We start from the raw sequence: 27,794 nt of genomic DNA on the forward strand, positions 1-27,794 counted from the left end.
GGAGGGTAGCGGGTTTAGGTGTAAGCCCTGAGGAGGCAACGTTTTCTGGGCTTTTCTACGATTCTCCCTCCGGAAGCTTCTTTCTCTTCCCTCAGCTGTGGGTGTCGGGTTCTGCATCGCATCGCCATGATAGGCCAGCGTCCCGTCCTCGTGCTCAGTGAGTTGTGGGAAAACCGCGGGATGGACCCCCTTTTTTCCTCCCTCGGTCCACACTTTTGAGATTTGCCACAGCCCAGTCCCTCTGTGGTCCGGCCATGAGTCTTAACAATCATTCTTCTCATTTGGGGATCTCTTGTCTCCAGCTTCCTGTCATCCCATAGCGCCTTTTCCCGTTTTCGCAAACGCAAATAGACCTTCCCATTGCCGAACCTCTTCTTTACGGCTACTCGCCTCAGGAAGCTCCTTCCCACTAGGCCTTCGTTCTTCACCCTCTGTACCCTTCCTAACGTGATTTTCAGTGTGTAAGTGAATGAGTAAATGTTTCTCCAGTTTGCCCTCGCTTTACAATCTTGGTCCATCCCTTAATAGCCGGTGTGGCCTCGGCCAAATTGCTTGACTTGAGTTCTCCCATCGATATCATTGAGGTTAACAGTATTTCCTCGTAGAATCATGAGAATTAAATGAATAAGTTGGTAAACTGCTTAAAAGGGCGTCTGTCTAGCAAACAGGCAAGTGGTTAGTTTTCAGTAATAGCCCTCTTGAATTTCCGCTAAGCAGCCCCCCCCGCCCCCCCCCCCCGCCCCCGTACCTGAAGTAACTGCTTTCTTCGCTGGTCTGCGGTGGGTGGCAGTTACTCCCTCGGTATCTGCGCTGTAATCATTCCCACTGACCAGCTTGAGTTTGCCCAGATTTTTTTGACTGGTTCTCTTTACCCTTCAGGAGCATCCTAAATTTATTTCTGACCAATAAGGACCTGATTTATTGTCTTCCATAGATGTGTTTCAATTCTGTGTGTAACTTGGATATGACATTTGCAAGACCACCCAAGATGGCCAGCTAGCCGTTTCCCTTGCTTGCCATTCTCTGTATATTGAATGCTGCTCAGATATTTTTATCTCTTTCTTTATACCTGGAAGATAACTTTTCAGAAAAAGAATGGCTAACCTAGAATAAAACCTATTCTTTCTGATGAATCCATCAGAAAGGGTCATGCATGTTTCTACTTGCCACTGCCTGAAATAACTAGATCCTGAGAATTGGAATGTTTAGATGGTATTGGATTTAAATTTTTACAGGTTTAGATTGTTGGGAATGTATAATTTGAAGAGAGGAGGGGAATGAATATATGTTGGTTTGGTTATAACCACTGATTTGTCTCCATTGAGAGGGCCCAGGGGTAAGTGGTGCATTGTGAAGGCTTTTTGAGGTCTGCATTAATCCCTGGCATTAGTGGCTGTAACTGATTGGGTGTCCTGTAAAAATATGTACACAGCCCTTACTGATACATTATTATATCCAAGCAAGGAGTGACTGTATCTGCAAACTGGGACACTTCTGAAGAGTGTGTTCCTGTTCCACAGTATACAGTGGGGGGCACTGTCAATGATTATGAAGAGTTTGGTTTACCTGACCGGGCGGTGGCGCAGTGGATAGAGCAGTGTTTCCCAGCCTTTTTTGTGCCATGCCCCACCTTAACCTTTCTAAAATTTTTATGTCCCCCCCTATGTAACATACATAATTTTTAACATTAAAAAATTGATTTGTTCACTTAATAAACATAAATGATAGGTTCTAGGAAGAAATCACTATGAAATTGTTAACAAAACACAGTAAGTAAAATTTCAAAACATATAATGAAAAACAAATTTAAATTCCAAATAATTTTAATACAGATTTTTCTATATTAATTTATTATTTTAATTTAGTGTGATCCTTGCGCTTGATGCTTGCTGCACAGAGATTTTATATTAGGTTCCAATTTGGTTAGCTTTAGTCTCAAGTCTCCACGTTGTGTTATACCCAGCCGATTTCTTTTTTTTACCAGTAAATCATTTACAGCACTAAATCCACATTCAGCTAAAAATGAAGATGGAAACGGTAGCAATAGTTTTCTTGCACATTTGGTTGAATTTGGGTATTTGATTTGTTTCCTCACAAAGCCATGCCATCACTCCTTTGATATTAAATAAAGCTTTAACTGACTCATCATTTTGCAATTCTGCGAGTTCTTCTTGATACTGCATATTTGATATATCAGACAAATCCACTAACATTGGCTGCATCATCCATGTTGGGAAATCAATTTGTTTTAAATCAGAAAATCTTTCTTTTAAATCAGCCGATAGAATATTCAAATGATTGACAATAACAAGTAAAGCGGTATCAGTTACTTCACGTTTTTGGAGCCAATGAAACTGTTTAAAGTTTTTGATGTTAATCTTTTTCTGACATACCTCAATATTGGTAATGAAACCAAATATCTTTGCTTTTGCATCGACAAAAGTTTTATTTGTTCCTTGAAGTTGCTTATTTAATATATTTAGTTTTTCAAAGATATCGGCTAAATAACTCACAAATGCTTTACCATCTATTGTTAACAGATACTTCATTTCAGGTTTGTCGCTTAAAAAATCACTAAGAGCATCAAACAGTTCCATAAATCTTTTCAAACACTTTCCTTTAGATAGCCATCTTACTTCAGTATGAAGTAAAAGTCTCACATGGCCTTCATTTTGTTCTTCACAAAATAGCTTGAAAAGACGCTCACATTTGGCACTAGCTTTAATAGCATTAACACACTTTATTACTGTATGTAATACTTCATTCAGAACAGGCGAGATGTTTTTAGCTACCAAGTTTTCCCAATGAATAACACAATGCACAAGAATCATTTCTGGATTCGCATCTTTCATCAATTTTAAGCAGCCATTTTTCTTGCCCATCATATTGGGAGCACCATCTGCAGCACAAGATGTTATATTTTTCATTGGCATATCATTGACATCTAAGTAGTTTTTTAGCTTATTATATATATATATCTTTGGAGGTAGTGGTGCTTTCTAATTTTTTACATAACAACATTTCTTCAGCAAAATGTCCTTTATCAATATATCTTACGTAAGTTATCAATACTGCCTCACTGTCTCTCAAAGTTGATTCATCCATTTGCAAGAATTTTCTTGTTTTCAGCTTTTCAATAAGTTTTTCAATATCCTCACTCATTTCATCTATTCTTCTGCTAACAGTATTGTCACTGAGTGGCATAGCTTTTACATCTTTTTCAAGAACCGTTTTAAGAAATGCTGATATTGACGGTTTTATTAAATTCTCTCCTATAGTGTGATTTTCTCCAGTTTTAGCGATGAATAAAGAAATTTGATAACTAGCCTCAAGAACACGATTATTAGTTGAAGTATGAGCAGTAAATAGAGACTTTAATGTTCTTTTTTCAAAATTTTTCTTTAAAGTTTTAAAGTAACTCAAATCTGAATTAATATGAGCACTATGTTTCGCCTTCAAATGCGCCTCAAGACGACCTCGTTTCATTGATTCGTTGGTCAAGCATTGCTGGCATAAAAGACAAAAAGGAATCCGCTCATCGTGAACAGCGGGTATGAACCCAAATTTTAAATATTCCTCCGAATATTGACGAGTTTTTTTCTTGCTTGCACCACTCATTTTACTATGGGCTATAAGAAATAAAAATAAGATCAATTAAAAACTAATATTAAAATATGTGTTAAAATATATTCAATGTGACAGAGTAAACGTATACTAAAAATTCATATTTATTTAAATGTATATAACACATTTACTACACTACCACCGCAAATCAAAAGGTATCTACATTTTTTCCACTTGACAAAATTTTCTGGAAAGTTACGCTTCTAAAATTAAAATTGTTGTGCATGCACTATTATAGCCCCAATAATATTTATAAAATATTAGTGCTTTCTAGCCCCGATGCAAGAAGTACTTAATAAAGAGTTTAATATTGATAAAAATAAAATACTTACCAATTATATCTATACTATATATATATGTATATTTATTAAATCAATGAGCTTTTACAAAAGTTTTGACTGACACTTATTTCAAATTAACACCAACTAAATGATGTGAAACACAACAGAAGTTGCGATGGGCCAATTAGGTGAGAATAACTGCGTTGTTTAGCGAGTTTTTAAAACGTCCAGGGTTCCCCGCAGCAGACAGCACGCTTCGAGGTGAACCCAGGACGAAGTTTACTTGACGACGCCAATCACCCAGTTGATATTTTGGTCTCGTCAAATGAAATTATACTTAATAATTATTTACCGCAATTATTTAAGAATTGCATTTTTTGTTAAATTTGGCACTGATATCTAGCATTGCATTTAAATGGCCCGAGGTGAAAGAGTTAAAGTCGTGTTGAGTCCATTTTCAAATTGCCCCCCTTAACTATCGAATTGCCCCCCCTGTGGGGCGTGGGCCCCACGTTGGGAAACACCAGGATAGCGCATTGGACTGGGATGTGGGGGACCCAAGTTTGAGACCCCGAGGTCACCAGCTTGAGCGTGGGCTCATCTGGCTTGAGCAAAGGGTCATTCAGTCTGCTGTAGCCCCCCCCCCCCCCCCCCCCCCCGTCAAGGCACATATGGGAAGCAATCAATGAACAACTAAGGTGCTGCAACAAAGAATTGATGCTTCTCATCTCTCTCCGTTCCTGTCTGTCCCTCTTTCTGACTCTCTGTGTCACTAAATAAATAAATAAATAAAATTAAAAAGCTTTTTTTAAAAAAAGGAGTTTGGTTCTCCTTATCCAAGTAGGAAAATAGGAACTCCAAAATGCTCTTTTTACATAAAACAGTGATTGGTGCTTTTTTATAGTCACCAGCCCTTTTAAGAATCCAATGAGAGCTGTAGATCCTTTTCCCAGACAAAATGCAGTATCTCCCATTTTGTCATATAATCTCAGGGATTTCACTTTCTTGCTAAGCTGCATTCATGAATATCAGGTATGATTCCTTGCTATAAATCCATGAGTATTAGGTTAAAGGGAACATGATGACCAGGATTCCAAAGTTGAAGCATTATGGATTGTTTCTTAGTATACCAGGGGTTGAAGAAAATAAGTAGCTTTAAGTACATAATTTTATGTTTTTTGAGGTATAATTGACAAAACAAGCTGTACCTATTTAAAGTTGTCCACTTTTGATAATGTATACACATTATCAATGTATCAATGTATACATTTCATCGATGTATACACCCATGAGACCTGTGTTGTTTATTTTCAAAGGTTGAAGAATAAATAGCTTATATACAATAGGACAGTCCTGAGTTGTCTTTTGTTTTTACCTATTTTAGGCCAGAACACAAAGCGTGAATCTGGAAGAAAAGTTCAATCTGGAAACATCAATGCCGCCAAGGTAGCATATCTTTGAAGTTATTTAAAGTAGTAGATTTTCCTCTATCTGCCTTCTGTATTAGCTATCTGTATATGCAGTTAGGCAGAGGGAAAGTTGACTTCCCTTTTAGGACATTTTATTGACAATGATAGGGAAAAGGAGGCCCTCCCTCTCTGAATTAGGCCTAATAGCTTTCTCACATTAACTTATGCATAATTCTGTTGATGTTTATTGCTTTATATTCTATTTGTGTTTGTCTCCCATATTAGACTGAGTTACTTCAAAGGAAGGACTATGTTAATCCTCCCCCCTTTTATTTATTAAATTTCTTTTGTAGTCCTAGTGCCACTGTAGATTCTGGATAGGTATTCAATATCTTTTGAATGAAATAGTGCTACATCTGATTTAGTGTGGTGTGGAAGCCACTGTCATGGAAAGAAGTACTAAGACATGGATTTCTATTTATCTGAACTATTAGGAACCTAAAGTTCTGGAAGGCATGTCCCCATTTTTCTTGTGAAAAGGCATTTCTTTCTACATCCACCCTGAAAGCATTCATTCCCAAAGGGGAGAACAAAAAACAGAATGTAACCACACAGCATGCTATATCTAAAGAGGCTGCTGCCCTGGCCAGAGGTTGCCAGTTTGATCCCTGGTCGGGGCAATAAAAAAAAAAAAAAAAAAAAAAAAAGCCTGCCAACTCTGCTTTAGAGATGACATTGTTAAAACACTGGCTCTTCTGGGTTACTGATATCCCTTTTTCTACACATTTTCCTCGGATTTGTGCTTACCTGCTGCCTTTTTTTTTTAATTCCCAATAGACTATTGCAGATATCATCCGAACATGTTTGGGACCCAAGTCCATGATGAAGGTAGGCTTATTCCTTACTAAAACTTTCTGACTACAGATTTTTTCTTTTTGTTACCTGGAACATTGAAATACATAACTTTTTCTTTTGTCCTAGATGCTTTTGGACCCAATGGGAGGTGTTGTGATGACTAATGATGGCAATGCCATTCTTCGAGAGGTGTGATTTTTCATTATGCTTTATAAAGTATTCATAAAGATATATGTAGATGATGATTAGTTTCTTAGGCTGTTGGAACAAATTGTTACAAACTATGTGACTAAACAACAGAAATTCTTTCATAGACTGGAGGCTAGAAATCTGAAATCAGGATGTCACATTTCTTCTTAAGGCTCTTGGGAAGAATCTGTTTTTGCCTCTTTTTTTTTTTTTTTTTAATTTTTATTTATTTATTTTTTATTTTATTTTTGTTTTTCCCTGAAATTGGAAACGGGGAGGCAGTCAGACAGACTCCCGCATGCGCCCGACCAGGATCCACCCAGCACGCCCACCAGGGGGCGATGCTCTGCCGCAATCAGAGCCATTCTAGCGTCTGAGGCAGAGGCCACAGAGCCATCCTCAGTGCCCGGGCAAACTTTGCTCCAGTGGAGCCTTGGCTGTGGGAGGGGAAGAGAGAGACAGAGAGGAAGGAGAGGGGGAGGGGTGGAGAAGCAGATGGGCCCTCCTGTGTGCCCTGGCCGGGAATCGAACCCAGTACTCCTGCGCGCCAGGCCAATGCTCTACCACTGAGCCAACCAGCCAGAGCCTCACCTCTCTTTTTTTAACTTAGAAATTTAATGGGGTGACATTGATCAATAAGAGTACATAGGTTGCCTGACCAGGCGGTGGCGCAGTGGATAGAGCATTGGACTGGGATGCGGAGGACCCAAATTCGAGACCCTGAGGTCACCAGCTTGAGCGTGGGCTCATCTGGTTTGAGCAAAGCTTACCAGCTTGGACCCAAGGTCGCTGGCTCGAGCAAGGGGTACTCGATCTGCTGAAGGCCCATGGTCAAGGTACATATGAGAAGGCATCAATGAACAACTAAGGTGTTGCAACAAAAAACTAATGATTGATGCTTCTCATCTCTCTCCGTTCCTGTCTGTTCCTATCTATCCCTCTCTCTGACACTCTCCCTGTAAAAAAAAAAGAAAAAGAAAAAAAAAAGTACATAGGTTTTAGGTGGACATCTCTATACTATAGCATTTGAACTGTTGATTGTGCCCATCACCCAAAGCTCTTCTAGCTTCTGATGGTTGACTTGACTACATCCTTGATATTGCTTGGCTTGTAAATTCAATATCCTCTTCAGTTTTCATATGACATTCTCCTGTGTCTCATTATAAGGACACCAGTGGTTGGATTTAGAGTCTACATTAATATTCGTATGACCTCATCTTAATTTGTTTTCGTCCTTTTGGAAGACATAATTCAACCAGGACAGTTGTGCTCCCAGAAAATAAGCTAAAAGATATTGTTCTATTCTCAAAAAACTTTAATAGTTCAGATGGCATAATACATTTTTCCCAAAAAGAAAAGGAACTTGGAAAGGTGGTTTAGTTGGAATCCTTTTGGTGGCCGCTTTTAATCTTTCAAGCTGTGGGAAAACAGGAAAAAGGAGTAAGTATGGAAGCAAGAAGCTTAAGAGTTTCGGCCAAGCAGAATGGATTAAAAGGTGTTTGAGTACTATTGATTCTAGTGGCAGTCTACTTTTTTTTTTCAGATTCAAGTTCAGCATCCAGCAGCTAAGTCCATGATTGAAATTAGTCGGACACAGGATGAAGAGGTTGGAGATGGTACCACATCAGTAATTATTCTTGGTAAGCAGACAGTGGAGGGTTGGTAAAGAAAATTGGATTGAAACAAGGTTTTTTTGCCAGAAGTAACATAGTATTTTAAGAAGGAAATTGTTGCCTAACCTGTGGTAGCGCAGTGGATAAAGCGTCGACCTGGAAATACTGAGGTCACCGGTTCGAAACCCTGGGCTTGCCTGGTCAAGGCACATATGGGAGTTGATGCTTCCAGCTCCTCCCCCCTTCTCTCTCTCTCTCTTTCTCTCTCTCTCTCTCTCTCTCCTCTCTCTCTCCTCTAAAAATGAATAAATAAAAAAAGAAAAAAAATTATTAAAAAAAAAAGAAAAAGAAAAAGAAGGAAATTGTTGCCAATCTACTAACTATAAATACTTGAGTAACTTGTTGCTAATTACTTATGTATTCCCTCCTTTTGAGTATAAAATATTCATCAATAGTGCAAGATGAGCTATGTAAATCTGGATGAATAAAATAGTTCTCATTAGTCATAGTAAGTTATGTTCTTATAAAGTCACCACAAACTGAATAAATTTAAACCACTCCTAGGAAAGACACGGGATTAAGTTCCTGTGAGCCTCTGGTGCACATGCATCAACTGATAAATATATTTTACTTTATTTTATGTGTTTTTTGTTTTAAAGACATTTTATCTAATATTATTGAATTATTAGCATTGAACTTATGGCCATTGACTATAACTCATGCCTAAACAAAGCTAATGTATTTTTTTCTGTAAGGCACATTACAGCCTTCTTGTATTTAAAAACTAGACGGCACTTTAGAGCTATACTTAAGAGCTTTTTTTTTTCTTTTAACTTTCCACTGATTGAGAAGGAGAAAAGCATTACCTTGTTATCCCATGTAGTTGTGTACTCATTGATTGCTTCTCATATGTGATACTTATTTACAGTGAGAGCTAAAACGAGGCAGAATGTTGTTTGTCTTGTTCAACCTGATCTGGGACTGTATTCATTGGGTAACTCAAAAGAGAGTCTTATTTCAGAGTTATTTATTTTTTTTATCAACTTTTTTTTTTAGATTTATATATTCATTTTAGAGAGAGGAGACAGAGACAGACAGAGGAAAGGGGGAGGAGCAGAAAGCATCAACACCCATATGTTCCTTGACTAGGCAAGCCCGGGGTTTTGTACCAGCGACCTTAACATTCCGGGTCAATGCTTTACCCACTGCACCACCACCGGTCAGGCCTGTTTTCAGTTTTAATGATTAAACTTTCCACTTATAGAATCATAAAGCATGTTGCTTCTATTTGTCGTATAAATTTTAAATTGGTGAGATTTTTATGACAAACATTTATTTTTTTTTAATGATTGCAGTGACACATTGTTAGGAAATGAGAACTATATTTTAGAGATGCCAGTTAATAGTGTTGGCTCACATGCCTGAAAAAGTCCTTAGAACAAAATTATATGGACTTTTTAAAAAATGACATTTTAAATTATTCTAGAATATCTTCATGTACTGCATTTTGAGAATGGTGGGTTGGGTGGGATATTGACTTGTGTCACCACCAACCAGTCACATCTTTAGATTTATTTCTTTTAAGAATTACATATCACCGGCTTGACCTGTGGTGGCGCAGTGGATCAAGCCTCAACCTGGAATGCTGAGGTCGCTGGTTCAAAACCCTGGGCTTGCCCGGTCAAGGAACATATGAGAATTGATGCTTCCTGCTCCTCCCCTCTTCCCTCTCTCTGTCTCTCTTCTCTAAAATGAATAAATAAAATTAATTTAAAAAAAAAGAATTACATATCACCAATTCTGTACCTTGGAGGATGAAACAGGGAAGAAAGACTTCAGATGCTTTCTCACCTTTTTGGGTAGAAGATGAGCTTCAGGTATCAGACAGAATTTTCTAGCTGATAATTTTAGTTGAATCTCCTGGAGATATAGGAAGGTTAAGTATCAGTGAATCTAGGTATCTCAGATGTAGGTTACTTTTAGAACAGGGTTCTCAAACTCGCGGCCCACCGAACAATTTTGTGCGGCCCGCAGACTAATCCTCGGGCTTACTTTAATTTTATCCAAAATATTTTGAACTTCACGGATTAGTCTGCGGGCCGCACAAAATTGTTCGGCGGACCGCATGCGGCCTTGAAACCCCTGTTTTAGAAGGAAAACAGTTTTGCCATCAATATAGACATCTTTCTTCTGTTACTGTTGTTGTTTTTGTTTTTTGTTTTCCCTTTTAATTATTTTTTATTAATTTTAATGGGTGACATTGATAAATCAGGGTACATATGTTCAGAGAAAACATCTCCAGGTTATTTTGACATTTGATTATGTTGCATACCCATCACCCAAAGTCAAATTGTCTTCCATCATCATCTATCTGGTTTTCTTTGTACGCCCCCCTGTAACCACCACTCTGTTGTTTTTAACAAGCCATATAGCCTGACCAGGCTGTGATGCAGTGGATAGAGCGTCAGACTGGGATGCAGAGGACCCAGGTTTGAGACCCCAAGGTCGCCAGCTTGAGCACTGGCTCATCTGGTTTGAGCAAAGCTCACCAGCTTAGACCCAAGGTTGCTGGATTGAGCAAGGGGTTACTCGGTCTGCTGTAGCCCCACGGTCAAGGCACATATGAGAAAGCAATCAATGAACAACTAAGGTGTCGCAACAAAACACTAATGATGCGTCTCATCTCTCTCCGTTCCTGTCTGTCTGTCCCTCTCTCTGTCTCTAAAAAAAAAATACACACACACACGCACCAGTGATCAGTTAGGAATTGATAACAAGTGTTGAATTCAAACCTTTGAGCACATAACAAGGAGAATAGATATGTACTTGGTGTAAGTTTTAAAAATTAGTGCCTGTGCCTGATCTGTGGTGGCGCCTGATCTGGAATGCTGAGGTCGTTTCAAAACCCCAGGCTTGCCAGATCGAAGCACATAGGAGAAGCAGCTCATAATATTTGTATACAGTGTGTCCGTAAACTCATGGTGCACTTTTGACCGGTCACAGGAAAGCAACAAAAGACAATAGAAATGTGAAATCTGCACCAAATAAAAGGAAAACTCTCCCAGTTTCATACCTATTCAGTGCAGTTTGATGTGGGCTCACACACAGATTTTTTAGGGCTCCTTAGGTAGCTATCCCATATAGCCTCGTCACTGACTGATGGCCTACCAGAACGGGGTTTCTCCACCAAACTGCCGGTTTCCTTCAACTGCTTATCCCACTGAGTAATGTTATTCCTATGTGGTGGTGCTTCGTTTTAAACGCGCCGATATTCACTTACACTTTGGTCACAGATTCTAATTTAGCAAGCCACAGAACACACTGAACTTTCCTCTGTACCGTCCACATCTTGACTGGCATGGCTGTGGGCTTCTCTGCTTTATACATGGTGTTACGTCACCCTCTGTGCATGCTGCTACATCATCCTACAGAAACTGGGAGGATTTTCCTTTTATTTGGTGCAGATTTCACTTTTCTATCATCTTTTGTTGCTTTCCTGTGGCCAGTCAAAAGTGCACCATGCCTGACCAGGCAGTGGCGCAGTGGATAGAGCATCAGACTGGGATGCCAAGGACCCAGGTTCAAGACCCCAAGGTTACCAGCTTGAGTGCAGGCTCATCTGGTTTGAGCTAAAGCTCACCAGCTTGGACCCAAGGTCGCTGGCTCGAGCAAAGAGCAAAGGGTTACTTGGTCTGCTGAAGGCCTGCAGTCGAGGCACATATGCGAAAGCAATCAATGAACAACTAAGGTGTCGCAATGCGCAACGAAAAACTAATGATTGATGCTTCTCATCTCTCCGTTCCTGTCTGTCCCTGTCTATCCCTCTCTCTGACTCTCTCTCTATAAAAAAAAATAATAATAATAAATAAAAATAAAAAGTGCACCATGATTTCACATACACACTGTATTTCTGTGGGTATTTTTTCAGGTATAAGGTTTTTGTGTTTTGTTTTTGTTTTTAGTACCAGCTATTTGCATCCTAGGTGTTCAGATTAGTCAATTTTCTGTTCTTTTTTTTTCTGTTTTAGAGTCTTTGGAAAAATATTTTCCTTTTGTTTGTTACACTGGTGTAACAACTATTTAGTTAGATGAAGAGAATAAGTAACAAACTCTAGGATCAATCTTTGATCACTTAAGACATATATGAAGTTGGCCTGATCTGTGGTGGCACAGTGGATAAAGCGTAGACCTGGAAACGCTGAGGTCGCTGGTTCGAAACCCTGGGCTTGCCTGGTCAAGGCACATATGGGAGTTGATGCTTCCAGCTCCTCCCCCCCCCCTTTTCTCTCTCTGTCTCTCCCTCTCCTCTCTAAAACGAATTTTTTAAAAAAAAGATTTTAAAACATATATGAAGTTAGTTTATGAATTGTCTTCTACAAAGTGTAAAATTTGGAATAATATTAATAGCCAAATAGCCTATTTTAGGAAGAAAGGTAAGATATCTCTAGAAGCATTAATGAAGTTGCATTTATATCCAGGCAATTTTTAAAACATGGTGTTTGTATCCTTTTTCAGCAGGGGAGATGCTCTCCGTGGCTGAGCACTTCCTAGAACAGCAGATGCACCCGACGGTGGTGATCAGTGCTTACCGAAAGGCATTGGATGATATGATCAGTACCCTTAAGAAAATCAGGTATTGAGGGGAGGGCCAAAAATGGGTAGTATCAAATATGGGAGGCCTGGTAGAGTGACCTGTTCTTAGGCAGATGCAGGGAGTCCCAATATATCACACGCAGTGGCTTGCACTCGTTTGTATCATGTTGTGAGAAGGAGAAAGAAAGGAGAGCACATAAGGAAGAAAGGGGTAAGGGAAATAAAGAGTTTTAGAAAATGGTAAAGGATACAAAGCACACAAAAGCAGCTAGGTTTAATTATAACATTTTGATTACTTGCTATCTTCTGGTTTCCATGTTAAGCACTGCAATGGGAAATGTGTAGTAAGTAAAATAGACCTACCTTCTAAGAGCTTTGATTCTTGTGGAGAAAAGTTAAGGAGTTAAATAAATGTAATTATGCCTGACCGGGCGGTGGCACAGTGTTGGACTGGGATGCGGAAGACCCAGGTTGTTTTTTTTTGTTTGTTTGTTTTTTTTAGAGAGGAGAGAGAGAGAGAGAGAGAGACAGTGAGAGACAGAGAGAGAGAAGGGGGGAGGAGCTGGAAGCATCAACTCCCATATGTGCCTTGACCAGGCAAGCCCAGGGTTTCGAACCGGCGACCTCAGCATTTCCAGGTCGACGCTTTATCCACTGCGCCACCACAGGCCAGGCGCGGAAGACCCAGGTTTGAGACCCCGAGGTCACCAGCTTGAGCCCAAGGTCACTGGCTTGAGCAAGGGGTTACCTGGCTTGCTGAAGGCCCGCAGTCAAGGCACGTATGAGAAAGCAATCAATGAACAACTAAGGTGTCGCAATGCGCAATGAAAAACTAATGATTGATGCTTCTCATCTCTCCGTTCCTGTCTGTCTATCCCTGTCTATCCGTCTCTGACTCGTGTCTCTGTAAAAAAAATTAAATAAAAAAATAATAATAAATGTAATTATTCAGGATTTAAACTGTCCTACCATATGTACATTTATAACTAATTTAGCCAGTACAGTACCCTAATAAAGCACTGTGAAAGATGGTGGCCAACAGGTCTGTTGTTGTTGTTGTTGTTTTTTAATTAAGTGAGAGGCAGGGAGGCAGAGAGACAGTCTTCTGCAAGCACCCTGACCGGGATCTACCTGGCAAGCCCTGTACAGGGCAATGCTCTGCCTATTTGGAGCTGCTGTTGTGTTGCTCGGCAAACAAGCCACTCCAGCACCTGAAGTGAGACCATGGAGCCATTCTCAGTGCCCGGGGCCAACCTGCTCAAACCATTTAAGCCATGGCTGCAGGAAAGTGTGAGAGTCAGAGAGAAAAGGGGAGGAGGAGGAGTGGAGAAGCAGACGGTCGCTTCTCCTGTGTTCCCTGACCTGGAATTGAACCCACGACTTCTACACACTGGGCCGACGCTCTAGTCGCTCTATCGCTGAGCCAACTAGCCAGGGCAGGTTTGGGGTTTTTTGGTCTATTTTATTGATTGTTTTAGAGAGAGAAAGGGAGAGAGTAAGAGAGACAGGAACATCTGTTCCTGTATGTGCTCTGACCAGGGACCAATCTGCACTTTGGGACGATTTTCTAACCAACTGAGCTGTCCAGCCAGGGCTCAAGTCCCAGTCTTTTTTTTTTTTTTTTTTTTTTTTTAATTCATTTTAGGAAAGAGAGAAGAGGGGAGAGAGCAGGAAGCATCAAGACTCACATATGCCTTGACCAGGCAAGCCCAGGGTTTCAAACCAGCGACCTCAGTGTTCCAGGTTGATGCTTTATCCACTGCACCACCACAGGTCAGGCCAGTCCCAGTCTTTTTTATTTTAATGAAAAACTGTAGGCTACTTGCCCTGGCTGGATAGCTCAGTTGGTTAGAGCATCATCCCAAAGCACAGAGGTGGCTGGTTTGATCCATAGTCAGGGCATATACAGGAACAGATCGATGTTCCTGTCACTCTTGCTCACTCGCTTTCTCTTTCTCCTTTCCTCTCTTTCACTAAAATCAATAAATAAAAGTTAAGCCTGACCAGGCAATGGCACAGTGGATAGAGCATTGGACTTGGACGCAAAAGACCCAGGTTCAAAACCCCATAGTCACTGGCTTGAGCAAGGGGTCACACACTCTGCTAGCCCCCTGGTCAAGGTGCATATGAGAAAGCAATCATTGAACAACTAAGGTGCCACAATGAAGAATTGATGCTTCTCATCTCTCTCCTTACTATCTGTCTTTCCCTATCTGTCCCTCACTCTGTCTTTGTCATAAAAATAAATAAAATAAGTAAAAGTTAAAAAAAATAATAACTGGGACTGAAAATGCTATTTGAATCTCATAGTAATTGAAGAACTTATTATTAGTCTCTGTTTGCTAAGGGCAAACAGGGTAATGAATATAGAAATGCATGACTTTTAACTTAAGGGAATGTTAGTTAAATCCTAACAGGCAGAATGCAAAATTTTTTTGATAAAAAAATTTGTTTTACCTGACCAGGCAGTGGAGCAATGGATAGAGCGTTGACTGGGATGCGGAGGACCCAGGTTCGAGACCCTGAGGTTGCCAGCTTGAGCACAGGCTCATCGGGTTTGAGCAGAAATCACCAAGGTTGCTGGCTTGAGCAAGGGGTTACTCGGTCTGCTGTAGCCCCACAGTCAAGGCACATATGAGAAGGCAATCAATAAACAACTAAGGTGTCACAACGAAAAACTAATGATTGATGCTTCTCATCATCTCTCTCCGTTCCTGTCTGTCTGTCCCTGTCTATCCCTCTCTCTCACTCACTCTCTCTCTTAAAAAAAAAAAATTTTTTTTTTTTTTTTTTAAAGTAAAACTTTCCTGACCTGTGGTGGTGCAGTGGATAGGGCCTTGACTTAGAATGCTGAAATATCCAGTTCAAAACCCCCGTTTTGGCCCTGGCCAGTTGGTTCAGTGGATGGAGTGTCAGCCTAGCTTGCAGACATCCCTGGTTTCATCCACAATCAGGGCACACATGAGAAGCAGCCATCTGCTTCTTTTCCCCTTTCTCTCCCTCTTCTTTTTCTCTTTTCCCCTCTCACAGCCAGTAGCTGTATTGGTTTGAGCATCAGCCCAGGTGCTGAGGATAGCTTGGTTGGTCTGAGCATTGGGCCTGGATGGGGATTGCTGGGTGGATCCTGGTTGAGGCACATGTAGGAGATGGAAGTCTGTCTATCTTCCCTCCTCTCAAAAAACAAACACACAGCGGTAGAGCGTCGACCTAGCGTGCGGAGGACCCGGGTTCGATTCCCGGCCAGGGCACACAGGAGAAGCGCCCATTTGCTTCTCCACCCCTCTGCCGCGCTTTCCTCTCTGTCTCTCTCTTCCCCTCCACAGCCAAGGCTCCATTGGAGCAAAGACGGCCCGGGTGCTGGGGATGGCTCTGTGGCCTCTGCCTCAGGCGCTAGAGTGGCTCTGGTCGCAACATGGCGACGCCCAGGATGGGCAGAGCATCGCCCCCTGGTGGGCAGAGTGTCGCCCCCTGGTGGGCGTGCCGGGTGGATCCCGGTCGGGCACATGCGGGAGTCTGTCTGACTGTCTCTCCCCGTTTCAAGCTTCAGAAAAAAAATGAAAAAAAAAAACAAAAAACCACAAGCCTGACCAGGTGGTGGCGCAGTGGATAGAGCATCGGACTGGGATGCAGAAGGACCCAGGTTCGAGACCCCGAGGTCGCCAGCTTGAGCACGGGCTCATCTGGCTTGAGCAAAGAGCTCACCAGCTTAGACCCAAGGTCGCTGGCTCCAGCAGGGGGTTACTTGGTCTGCTGAAGGCCTGCGGTCAAGGCACATGTGAGAAAGCAATCAATGAACAACTAAGAAGTTGCAACGCGCAACGAGAAACTGATGATTGATGCTTCTCATCTCTCTCCGTTCCTGCCTGTCCCTGTCTATCTCTGCCTCTGTAAAAAAAAAAAAAAAAACCATAAAACTCGGCTTGCCCTGTCAAGACACGTGATAGAAGTAACTGCTATGAATGGACAATTTCTGCTCCTTCCCCCTTTTCTGTCTCTCTGCTCTTCTCTAAAATCAATTTTAAAAATCTTTTAAAAATAATGAATAGCCTGACCAGGCAGTGGCACAGTGGATAGAGCATCAGACTGGGATGTGGAGGACCCAGGTTTGAGACCTCAAGCTCACCAGCTTGGACCCAAGGTCGCTGGCTCGAGCAAGGAGTTACTCGGTCTGCTGAAGGCCCACAGTCAAGGCACGTATGAGAAAGCAATCAATGAACAACTAAGGTGTCACAATGAAAAACTGGTCACTGATGCTTCTCATCTCTCTCCGTTCCTGTCCATCTGTCCCTATCTCTCTCTCTCTGTCTCTGTAAAAAAAAAAAAAATAATAATAATAATAATGAATAAAGTGAAACCAGAACATTCTGTTCTTTGATATGACTGGGTCATTTGGTACATAAGTACCTAGTAATTTGGTGAGCTTTGTATTGTACTGCCTGCTCTTTTGGGTGGGGATGAGGGGAAGACTGGAATGGAGAGAAATAAGAAGTACCAGTTACCAGACACAGGAACAAATTACTCAGGGACTTTGCTGGGATGAGTTAGTTGTAATCATTTTTAGCAAGAGATAGACAGATTGGAAGGGAGAGAGGCGAGACGCATCAAGTCGTAGTTGTGGCACTTTGGTGTTTATTGATTGCTTTTCATAGGTACCTTGACCTGGAGGCTCCAGCTGAGCCGGTGACCCCTTGCTCAAGCCAGCAACTATGGGGTAATGTCTGTTTTCATGCTCAAGTAGGTGACCTTGGGGTTTTGAGCCTGGGTCATCAGCATCCCAGGTTGTTGCTCTATCCAGTCAGGCGGGTTAGTTGTAATTTTGCTAAAGAGGCAAAAGACTTGATTTCACTTTTACTTTCCTATAAAGAACAGATTCCCCTAATTTTACCTGCTGGCCCATTATTATAGTCATTGCGATATAGATGAGGGACTTCCTTAAATATCCAAGACTCCTGTTGAGCATATTATTTTTCTTTTTTCAGTATCCCTGTTGACACCAGTAACCGAGATACAATGCTGAACATTATCAACAGCTCCATTACTACCAAAGCAATCAGTCGGTGGTCCTCTTTGGCTTGTAACATTGCCCTGGATGCTGTCAAAACTGTACAGTTTGAGGAGAATGGTCGGAAGGAGATTGACATCAAGAAATATGCAAAAGTGGAAAAGGTAAATAAACTTCCAACCAGTACTTTGAGACAAATTGTTTCCTAGAATGAGTCCTCCCAATTGTAGAGGAAATAGTTTAAATCCAGAGCAAGCTATATTTATAGTTAGAACTCAGAAGAAGAATATTTGCTGCCTGGAAAACAAAAACTTAGAAAAGGAGGTATCCATGAAATAATTCTATTACCTTCACTGCTATTCCGACACAAGATTTATAAGGGCTACATGCTCTCTCCATGTTTGTGTATTTGTGAACACATCAGCCACTTGGTTGGGATATAAATAATACTGTTAAATTCTATCTCCTGGCTCTGCCTGGTTGGCTTAGCGGTAGAGCATCAGCCCAGCGTGTGGAAGTCCCGGGTTCAATTTCCAGTCAGGGCACACAGGAGAAGCGCCCATCTGCTTCTCCACCCTTCCCTCTCTCCTTCTCTATTTCTCTCTTTCCCTCCCGCAGCCAACACTCCATTGGAGCAAGGAGGATTGTTCTGATTGCAGTGGAGCAACAGCCCCTGGTGGGCAAGCCAGCAGGAGTCTGTTTGACTGCCTCCTCGCTTCTAACTTCGGAAAAATACAAAAAAAAAAAATTCTATCTTTCTACTTATTTAAGATTAGAATGTAGCATTAATATCTTGTGGCCAGTAGATGGAGCTACAATCCAAAAATTTTGTGGAGCTATCTTTCAGGAAGTAGAAGAGATCTGAGCCCCTTTATTAAATCTTTGTCAGTGGCTCAGTTTCTGTGAGTCCCAGATGATCTTAATGTTAGGTGTCAGGGTCCAAGGTTGATGTGCTTCCTAGAGGGGGAAAAATGTAATTGCAACAGAATTTTGCTCTTGAGGTTAATGCAACAAAGATACTTTAGAAACCTAAAATGATGGTCCTTTGGGAAAGATAAACATATGGGAACAGAGTTAAGAAATTGTCTCCTCCTGGTTGTGGATTAAAATGTATCTTTTGCTCAGGTACCTGGGGGTATCATTGAAGATTCCTGTGTCTTACGTGGAGTCATGATTAACAAAGATGTGACCCATCCACGAATGCGGCGCTATATCAAGAACCCTCGCATTGTGCTGCTGGATTCTTCTCTGGAATACAAGAAAGGAGAAAGCCAGGTAAGGTTTCTGCTTCTGTTTTTTAAAGATGTAAGAACCTATGTACTGACCAGGCGGTGGCACAGTGGATAGAGTGTCGAACTGGGATGCAGAAGACCCAGGTTTGAGACCCTGAGGTCGCCAGCTTGATTGAGCCCAGCTCACCAGCTTGAGCCCAAGGTCGCTGGCTTGAGCAACAGGTTACTTGGTCTGCTGAAGCCACGGTCAAGGCACATATGAGAAAGCAATCAGTGAACAACTAAGGTGCCACAACGAGAAACTGATGATTGATGCTTCTCATCTCTCTGCATTCTTGTCTGTCTGTCCCTATCTTATCCCTCTCTCTGTCTCTAAGTAAATAAATAAATAAAATCTTTTAAAAAAAAGAACCTATGTGTATGGAAAATAAAAGGTATGGATATGTTTATTCCATGTCTGTTAGGTGTTATTCACCAACCTTTATATGTAATTTATTTATTTTATTTTTTTTTAAGATTTTATTTATTGATTTTACAGAGAGAGGAAACAGTTGGAATGGAGGGGAGGAACAAGAAGTATCAACTCGTAGTTGCATCACTTTAGTTGTTCGTTGATTGCTTGTTGTATGTGCCTTTACCAGGCAATGTAATTTCTGATTCTTTCAACACTTTAAAATGGTTAGTATTGGCCTGACCTGTGGTGGCGCAGTGGATAAAGCGTCGACCTGGAAGTGCTGAGGTCACCGGTTCAAAACCCTGGGCTTGCCTGGTCAAGGCACATATGGGAGTTGATGCTTCCTGCTCCTCCCCCCTTCTCTTTCTCTCTCCTTTCTAAAATGAATAAAAAATTAAAAAAAAAAAAATTTAAAATGGTTAGTATTGACTTTCATTTTACAGATGAGAATCTAAAGCTTAGAGAAGTTGATTAATTAGTTAAGGAATACAAGTGATACTGGCCAAATCAAGGTTTGAACCCTGCTCTGTTTGGCCTCAAATCCACACTACCATGCCACATTTTCTAATGCATCAGTAGAACATAGAACAGGAATTAATTTAGCTTTGAAGTGCTAAAGAAGAATTTCCAGAGAGCAGGTGTCTCACAAGGCTCCTTTTACCCTTGTATAAAACAAAGTAATTAGAACTTATTAAACAAGGATTGAAAATAAGAATCAATTTATTGGTGGGAAGAGTTCAGACCTAACATTACTATGCACACTGACAGGATAGAGATAACATTGAATTGATTGGTTGAGATTAGGCCACACACTCTCCTAATTATAACTGAATTGCAGTTGCTTTATAATGAAGGAGTTGAACTAAATGATCACTAGAGCTAAACTGCTTATAGAGGTGTGAGGTCATGGCTTTAACATTACTCTGACTCGTGCTTTCTGGGATACATGAGAAGACTGGGTAGAGGGAGCATAGTAGCTGGAATGACCCTGATTTGCTCCTCAGCTAACTATTAATGCAACTTTATATTGCACTCACTACTTTTGCACTGATGTCTACTCAGATAACAATTTTAATGCTATTTTATAATAAAAAAGATTAGTCTACCCCAGCATCAAAATACATCATAGAGCCAAATCAAATTTTTATTTCTGCCTGACCTGTGGTGGCGCAGTGGATAAAGCGTCGACCTGGAAATGCTGAGGTTGCCGGTTCGAAACCCTGGGTTCGCCTGGTCAAGGCACATATGGGAGTTGATGCTTCCAGCTCCTCCCCCCTTCTCTCTCTCTGTCTCTCCCTCTCCTCTCTAAAACGAATAAATAAAAAAATAAAATAGTGAATTAAAAAAAATTTTTTTTTATTTCTTCCCTGGCCAGTTGCTCAGTGGTAGAGTGGTGGCCCAGCGTTGGCTGTCCTGGCTTTGATTCCCAGTCAGGGCACACAGGAGAAGCGCCCATCTGCTCTCTACCCCTCCCCGCCTTCCTTCTCTTTCTCTCTTACTTTCTTCTCCTCTCCTCCTGCAGCCATGGCTCAACTGGAGTGAGTTTGCCCCAGGTGCTGAGATGACTCTATAGCCTCCGCCTCAGGCACTAAAAAATGGCTCTGGTTGCAACGCAGCAAAGATCCCAGATGGGCAGGGCATCATCCCCTAGTGGGCTTGCCCGGTCGATCTTGGTCGGGGCTCATGCGGGTGCTCCCCTCCTCTCAATTTTTTTTTTTTTAATTTCTACTTCTGCTTGCTCTGAAATGGCTCTGGGTATATTTGCATGTATTTAGTTGACCCTACATGCCCATAAGTGGGGGGGAAAGAGTAACAAATATGAAAATCAGTCCTACATTTATTAAATGTAAATGTAAATTTAGGTCAGACATATATTTATGTACTTATTTACCTTCTCCTTGCTTGCCTTTGCATCATCTTTAGTAGAGTCTAGTTATTGGCCTTGAAATCTAACTAGGTAGGATAGAATGAATTCTATCTAGAAATGACCATGATGTGGTATATACATGTAAAATATGTGTAAGAACTCATTTGTCCAAGATTTTTTTTTTATTATTCATTTTTTAGAAAGAGAGAGAGAGAAGGGGGGAGGAGCAGGAAGCATCAACTCCCATATGTGCCTTGACCAGGCAAGCCCAGGGTTTCGAACCGGCGACCTCAGCATTTCCAGGTCGACGCTTTATCCACTGCGCCGCCACAGGTCAGGCCTGTCCAAGATTTTTAAATTGGAGTGACTTTTCTTCTTCACACAGACTGACATTGAGATCACACGAGAAGAAGATTTCACCCGAATCCTCCAAATGGAAGAGGAATACATCCAGCAGATCTGTGAGGATATCATCCATCTGAAGCCCGATGTGGTCATCACTGAAAAGGGCATCTCCGGTAGGGCTCTACTCATTTATTTAGCCTGGTCTTGAGGTAGAAGAGGATGGGTGATTTTTCCTACCCATGTCGATATAGACTGAACATAATAAACATGTGATGGTTAGGGTATATTGAGGATAAAACTAGTTCAGAACCCAATTCTGGATTCAAGCTTGACACCTCTACTCTTGGGTTTGCAGATTTAGCTCAGCACTACCTCATGCGAGCCAATATCACAGCCATCCGCAGAGTCCGGAAGACAGACAATAATCGCATTGCTAGGTGAGTAGGCCAGGTAAAAATAAGATTCTTCCTTTCCCTGTGTTGTTGTCATCATTAATTGGAAAAGTCTAATTAATATAGGATATAGTAAAAAAAATAATAATATAGGATATAGTCAGTGAAACTGGTTACAGGTTGGAGATGTCTGCTGTCTTCAGAAGTGCTTTATCTAGTCCAACAACTTGTCTACTGCATGAGTCTCTTCTGTACTGCTCCTAACCAGTAGTAAGAAGTTTATACTTAGCCTGACCAGGAGGTGGCGCAGTGAATAGAGTGTCAGACTGGGATGTGGAGGACCCAGGTTTGAGTCCCCAAAGTCACCAGCTTGAGCGCGGGCTCATCTGGTTTGAGCAAAGCTCACCATCTTGGACCCAAGTTCGCTGGCTTGAACAAGGGGTTACTTGGTCTGCTGAAGGCCCGCGGTCAAGGCACATATGAGAAAACAATCAATGAACAACTAAGGTGTTGCAGTGAAAAACTGATGATTGATGCTTCTCATCTCTCTCTGTTCCTGTCTGTCCGTCCCTCTCTCTGACTCTCTCTGTCTCTGTAAAATAAATACACACATACATACATACATACAAAAAACCCCACAAAAACTATAAAAAAAAAAAAAAATGCCTGACTGGGTGGTGGCGCAGTGGATAGAGCATTGAACTGGGATGCGGAGGACCCAGGTTCGAGACTCCGAGGTCGCCAGCTTGAGCGCGGGCTCATCTGGTTTGAGCAAAAGCTCACCAGCTTGGACCCGAGGTCGTTGGCTCGAGCAAGGGGTTACTTAGTCTGCTGAAGGCCCGCGGTCAATGCACATATGAGAAAGCAATCAATGAACAACTAAGGTGTCACAACGAAAAACTATTGATTGATGCTTCTCATCTCTCTCCATTCCTGTCTGTCCCTGTCTATTCCTCTCTCTGACTCTCTCTCTCTGTCACTGTAAAAATAAATTTTTTTAAAAAAAAGAAGTTTATAACTTAGATATCTGTGATCACTACTTTGGTGTAGGAGTCCATTACAGAGTAGCCTGTTTTTAAGTCATTCACAATATAGCAGAACCATCTGTTTCCTTAACTGGCTCCTAAGCTGCTATTAATGCTTCTTTAAATTACATTCACTACTTCTGCACTGATGTCTGTGCTTAGAAACCAATTATTTTTAATGCTAATTTATAAAAATCACAGTATCACAGAATATATCATAGATCCAAATCAAGTTTTATACTTTTGCTTACTCTGAAATGGCTCTGGGCATATGTGCATGTACATTAGTCAACCCTCCGTGCCCATTAAGTGAGGAGAAAGAGTGATAAATAATAAATTAGTTCCCTATTTATTAAAATTGGGTCAGACATATATAGTTATTGACCTTCTTCCTTGCTTGCCTTTGCAATACCTTGAGTAGAGTCCTATTATTGGCCTTGAAATCTGAGTAGAACAGAATGAATTCTGTCTAGAAATGACCACTAATATGTACATGTTAGATATATGTAAGGACTCATTTGTCCAAATTTTAGTAGTCACAAAATTAATTAAATTATACCTGGTTATAGTATGTAGTTGCCTTAGGTATGCACACTTTTATTTATAAAGCCATATTAGTTTAAGCAGATTTTACTTATACATGTTTGAAAATCTATTTCAGCAGGCAGCCAAAACCTCTTGAGTTAGGCAACAATGTTTCTAGCAATCCACTTTTATCCTTATCCCCAGCCATGGATCCCAAGGACTAATAGATGAGTAAAAGTATCTGAAATCATCTGATTTTTTTTCCCCCATCTTCTAATTAATAGAGCCTGTGGAGCCCGGATAGTCAGCCGACCAGAGGAACTGAGAGAAGATGATGTTGGGACAGGAGCAGGCCTGTTGGAAATCAAGAAAATTGGAGATGAGTACTTTACATTTATTACTGAGTGTAAAGACCCCAAGGCCTGTACCATTCTCCTCCGGGGAGCCAGCAAAGAAATTCTCTCGGTGAGTCAGCCTTGGAAGTATATCTGACTGAACTTCAGGTCATTTTATTTCTTGACTTTTCCAGAGGGCTTAAAAAAATCACCCTGTTGTCTACATGTAGCTAATTTGATCTGTAGCCACTTATATCTGTCTCTCCTGCTTGCTTTTTAAGCATGTTTACATTCTTGTACAACAGAACTCCAGAACTCTGCAGAACTGAGACAGTATTGAACAGTGACTCATCATTCCCCAGCCCCTGGCAACCATTGCTTTCTTATTTTTCAAGTTAAAATGATAAATATGCCTGACCTGTGGTGGCGCAGTGGATAAAGTGTCGACCTGGGAACACTGAGGTTGCCCTTTCAAAACCCTGCACTTGTCTGGTCAAGGCATATATGGGAGTTGATGCTTCCTGCTCCTCCCCCCTTTTCTCTCTCTCTCTCTCCCTCCTTCCCTCCCTCCTCTCTAAAATGAATAAATTAAAAAATAATTTTAAAAAAATGATATTACCTGACCAGGTGGTGCGCAGTGGATAGAGCAGGGGTCGGGAACCTATGGCTCACGAGCCAGATGTGGCTCTTTTGATGGCTGCATCTGGCTCACAGACAAATCTTTAATAAAAAAAATAATGTTAAAAATATAAAACATTCTCATGTATTACAATCCATTCATTTCCTATCGCTCATGTTCATGGTTGCCGGTGGCTAGAGCTAATCACAGCTGTCCTCCGGGACACCACCAAATTTTTATTGGATAATGTGTAACGTACACGGATCGTTGTATGGCTCTCACGGAATTACATTTTAAAATATGTGGGCGTTCATGGCTCTCTCAGCCAAAAAGGTTCCCGACCCCTGGGATAGAGTGTCAGCCTGGGACACTGAGAACCCAGGTTCAAAACTACGAGGTTGCCAGCTTAAGTGCGGGGTCGCTGGCTTGAGCAAGGGGTTACTCCATCTGCTGTAGCCCCCCAGTCAAGGCACATATGAGAAAGCAATCAGTGAACAACTAAAGTGCCACAACAAAGAATTGATGCTGTCCCTCCCCGTCTCACTAAAAAAAATTATAAATATTACTTTTATTCCTCCGTGACGTTAAGTAACTTACCCAAAGGCACAAAACTAGTAAGAAATTTAACTTCACTATGACACCTTCTGTCCCTGTCTCCCCCTACCCTTTTGCAGTTGTAGTTTGTCCATGGTAAATAGCATCTGCCTTGCCCAGTAGGTAGTCCAAGGACCTTTCTTATTTCTTAGTTACTCTCCTTGGTGATTTATTGAACTTGGCAGTCAGGAAGTCCTTTGATACCTCTGATTTGTCCCTGAGTCATCAAACTTGCTTCATACTATCTGCTTGCTTTCCCAAGGAAGTGGAACGCAATCTCCAGGATGCCATGCAAGTGTGCCGCAACGTTCTCCTGGACGCTCAGCTGGTGCCTGGAGGCGGGGCTTGTGAGATGGCTGTGGCGCATGCCTTGACAGAAAAATCCAAGGCCATGACTGGTGTGGAGCAATGGCCATACAGGGCTGTTGCCCAGGCCCTAGAGGTTATCCCTCGTACCCTTATCCAGAACTGTGGGGCCAGCACCATTCGTCTACTTACCTCCCTTCGGGTGAGTTTCTTTCTATGGTACAGTATTCTCTTGGTGGGGTAGGGGAACTGTTTTGCTTACGAAGATGGCTGACATCTGTCGAGGTTCTCCTTTATTAGAGCTTGTTTTCTTAATATTTCCCCTAATTTTTATTTGCTGTTGTTGCCATTTCCTCTTACTCTTTTTAACAGTCCATTGTTTTTGGTTTAGTTTTTTAACTGATGTTCCCTGCCAGATTACTTGTTCCCAGTATTTCCCCCTTTAACTGTTTATGCTTGTTTCAACTACAGGCCAAGCATACCCAGGAGAGCTGTGAGACCTGGGGTGTAAATGGTGAGACAGGTACTTTGGTAGACATGAAAGAACTGGGTGTCTGGGAGCCATTGGCTGTGAAACTGCAGACATACAAGACAGCAGTGGAGGTGAGGCATCCTAAGGCATATGCTAAGCTGTTTACTCCCAGATAACCAGAAACCCATGCTTTTGGTCCCATCTTGAAGGGAGGGGGTATAGAAGGCAGAGTATTAACCCAAAGATCTCTGAGGGAATTCCATTTCTCTACTTACTTTTAGCTTATATAAAAAGCAAGGTCAGCCCTGGCCGATTGGCTCAGTGGTAGAGCATCAGCCTGGCGTGCAGGAGTCCCAGGTTCGATTCCCGGCCAGGGCACACAGAAGCGCCCATCTGCTTCTCCACACTTTCCCCTCTCCATTCTCTCTCTCTCTCTCTTCCCCTCCTGTAGCCAAGGCTCTACTGGAGCAAAGTTGGCCCGGGTGCTGAGGATGGCTCTGTGGCCTCTGTCTCAGGTGCTAGAATGGCAACATTTACAACAGAGCAACAGCCCCGATGGGCAGAGCATCACCCCCTGGTGGGCATGCCAGGTGGATCCCAGTCAGGGGCGTGCAAGAGTCTGTCTCTGCGTTCCTGCTTCTCACGTCAGAAAAATACCCAAAAAAAACAGAGCAAGGTCACCCTGGCCGGATAGTTCAGTTGGTTAGCGCGTCTTCCTAAGGACAGAGGTTGCCGATTCAGTCCCTGGTTAGGGTACATACAGGAACAGATCAAATTTCCTGTCTTTGTCTCTCTTTCCATTCCTCTCTCTCTAAAATCAATAAAATAAACATTTTAAAAAAGAAAAAAAAAAAGGTTGCCTGTTCGATCCCTGGTCAGGGGACATTCACAAACAGATCGATGTTCCTGTCTTTTTGTCTCTATCTAAAATCCATAGTTTTTTTTTTTTAACTTAAATATAAATGAAAAATAAAAAGCACAAGCTGGCCTGACCTGTGGTGGCGCAGTGGATAAAGTGTCAACCTGGAAATGTTGAGGTCGCCGGTTCGAAACCCTGGGCTTGCCTGGTCAAGGCACTTATGGGAGTTGATGCTTCCTGCTCCTCCCCCCTTCTGTCTCTCTCTCTCTCTCTCTCTCTCTCTCCTCTCCTCTCTCTCTCCTCTCTAAAATGAATAAATAAAATAAAAATAAAATTAAAAAAAAAAAAGCACAAGCTGCATTCCTTGATTAGGGAAAACTACATTTTACATTCAAGACTCTGAAAAGGTAGCTTTCAGATAAAATGGTAATTATGTAGAAGGAGTTAGTTGTTAATATCTAAAATAAAACAAATGTCCTTCCCTTCTCTGCTTACCTCTTTGGGGCTGTGGTTTTCTTCTAGACTGCAGTTCTGCTGCTGCGGATTGATGACATCGTCTCAGGCCACAAAAAGAAGGGCGATGACCAGGGCCGGCAAGGCGGGGCCCCTGATGCTGGCCAGGAGTGAGTGGTGGGCAAGGTGACCTCAACACGCAGAGTCATCACTCTCTCTTCCCTGAGCCTGACTGCCAGGGACACTGTGGATATCTTTGTTTGGAAGGGATCAGGTTGAGGGGCAGCCCCAGTTCCTTTCTGTCCCAGTTCAGTTTGCAAAAGGCACTGACATGTAATTCTTCTCTATTGTAAGCTTTCCATTTAGTTTGCTTCCGATGATTAAATCTAAGTCATTTGAGACAGTTCTTATGTGTTTTTCAATCTTTGGTTATATCTCTGCCTCCGGGCAAAGAGGGAGGAAGCAGAACCCTGTACTGGGGAGGAGGGGAAATGGGAATACAGTCATTTAAGTGATTATGCCTTCTTGAAAGAGTATTCTTTAGACTTCTCAGTAAATACTGATTGGAAAGACTTGGAGTTCAAAGGATGTTACTGTAAAGCTTAAAGAAGCATCACCTTGTAGTCACCACCTAAAGAACAGGAGGAACCTGTCGATAAACCATAGGTGTTTCCCCATCTGTGGTTGTTTGTAGAACAACACTCAATTTATGCTAGGGCTCAGGCATGTGTCTTAAAGCACATAGAACAT

General features: G+C 41.7%; 1 protein-coding gene across 1 annotated transcript; it reads left to right on the forward strand.

Annotated features, from left to right (window-relative positions):
- Nucleotides 1–27,450, forward strand: CCT3 (chaperonin containing TCP1 subunit 3). Its single transcript, XM_066261825.1, has 14 exons — nt 1–157; nt 5,290–5,351; nt 6,152–6,202; nt 6,296–6,358; nt 7,902–7,998; nt 12,487–12,604; nt 17,544–17,730; nt 18,692–18,841; nt 21,505–21,637; nt 21,820–21,901; nt 23,691–23,871; nt 25,217–25,462; nt 25,732–25,863; nt 27,114–27,450. The coding sequence occupies exons 1-14, from the start codon at nt 127–129 to the stop codon at nt 27,216–27,218; spliced, it is 1,638 nt and encodes a 545-aa protein (XP_066117922.1). The 5' UTR covers nt 1–126; the 3' UTR covers nt 27,219–27,450.
- The last annotated feature ends 344 nt before the right edge of the window (nt 27,451–27,794 follow it).

Source organism: Saccopteryx bilineata, chromosome 2, assembly GCF_036850765.1.
Source record: "Saccopteryx bilineata isolate mSacBil1 chromosome 2, mSacBil1_pri_phased_curated, whole genome shotgun sequence".
Taxonomy (NCBI): Eukaryota; Metazoa; Chordata; class Mammalia; order Chiroptera; family Emballonuridae; genus Saccopteryx; species Saccopteryx bilineata.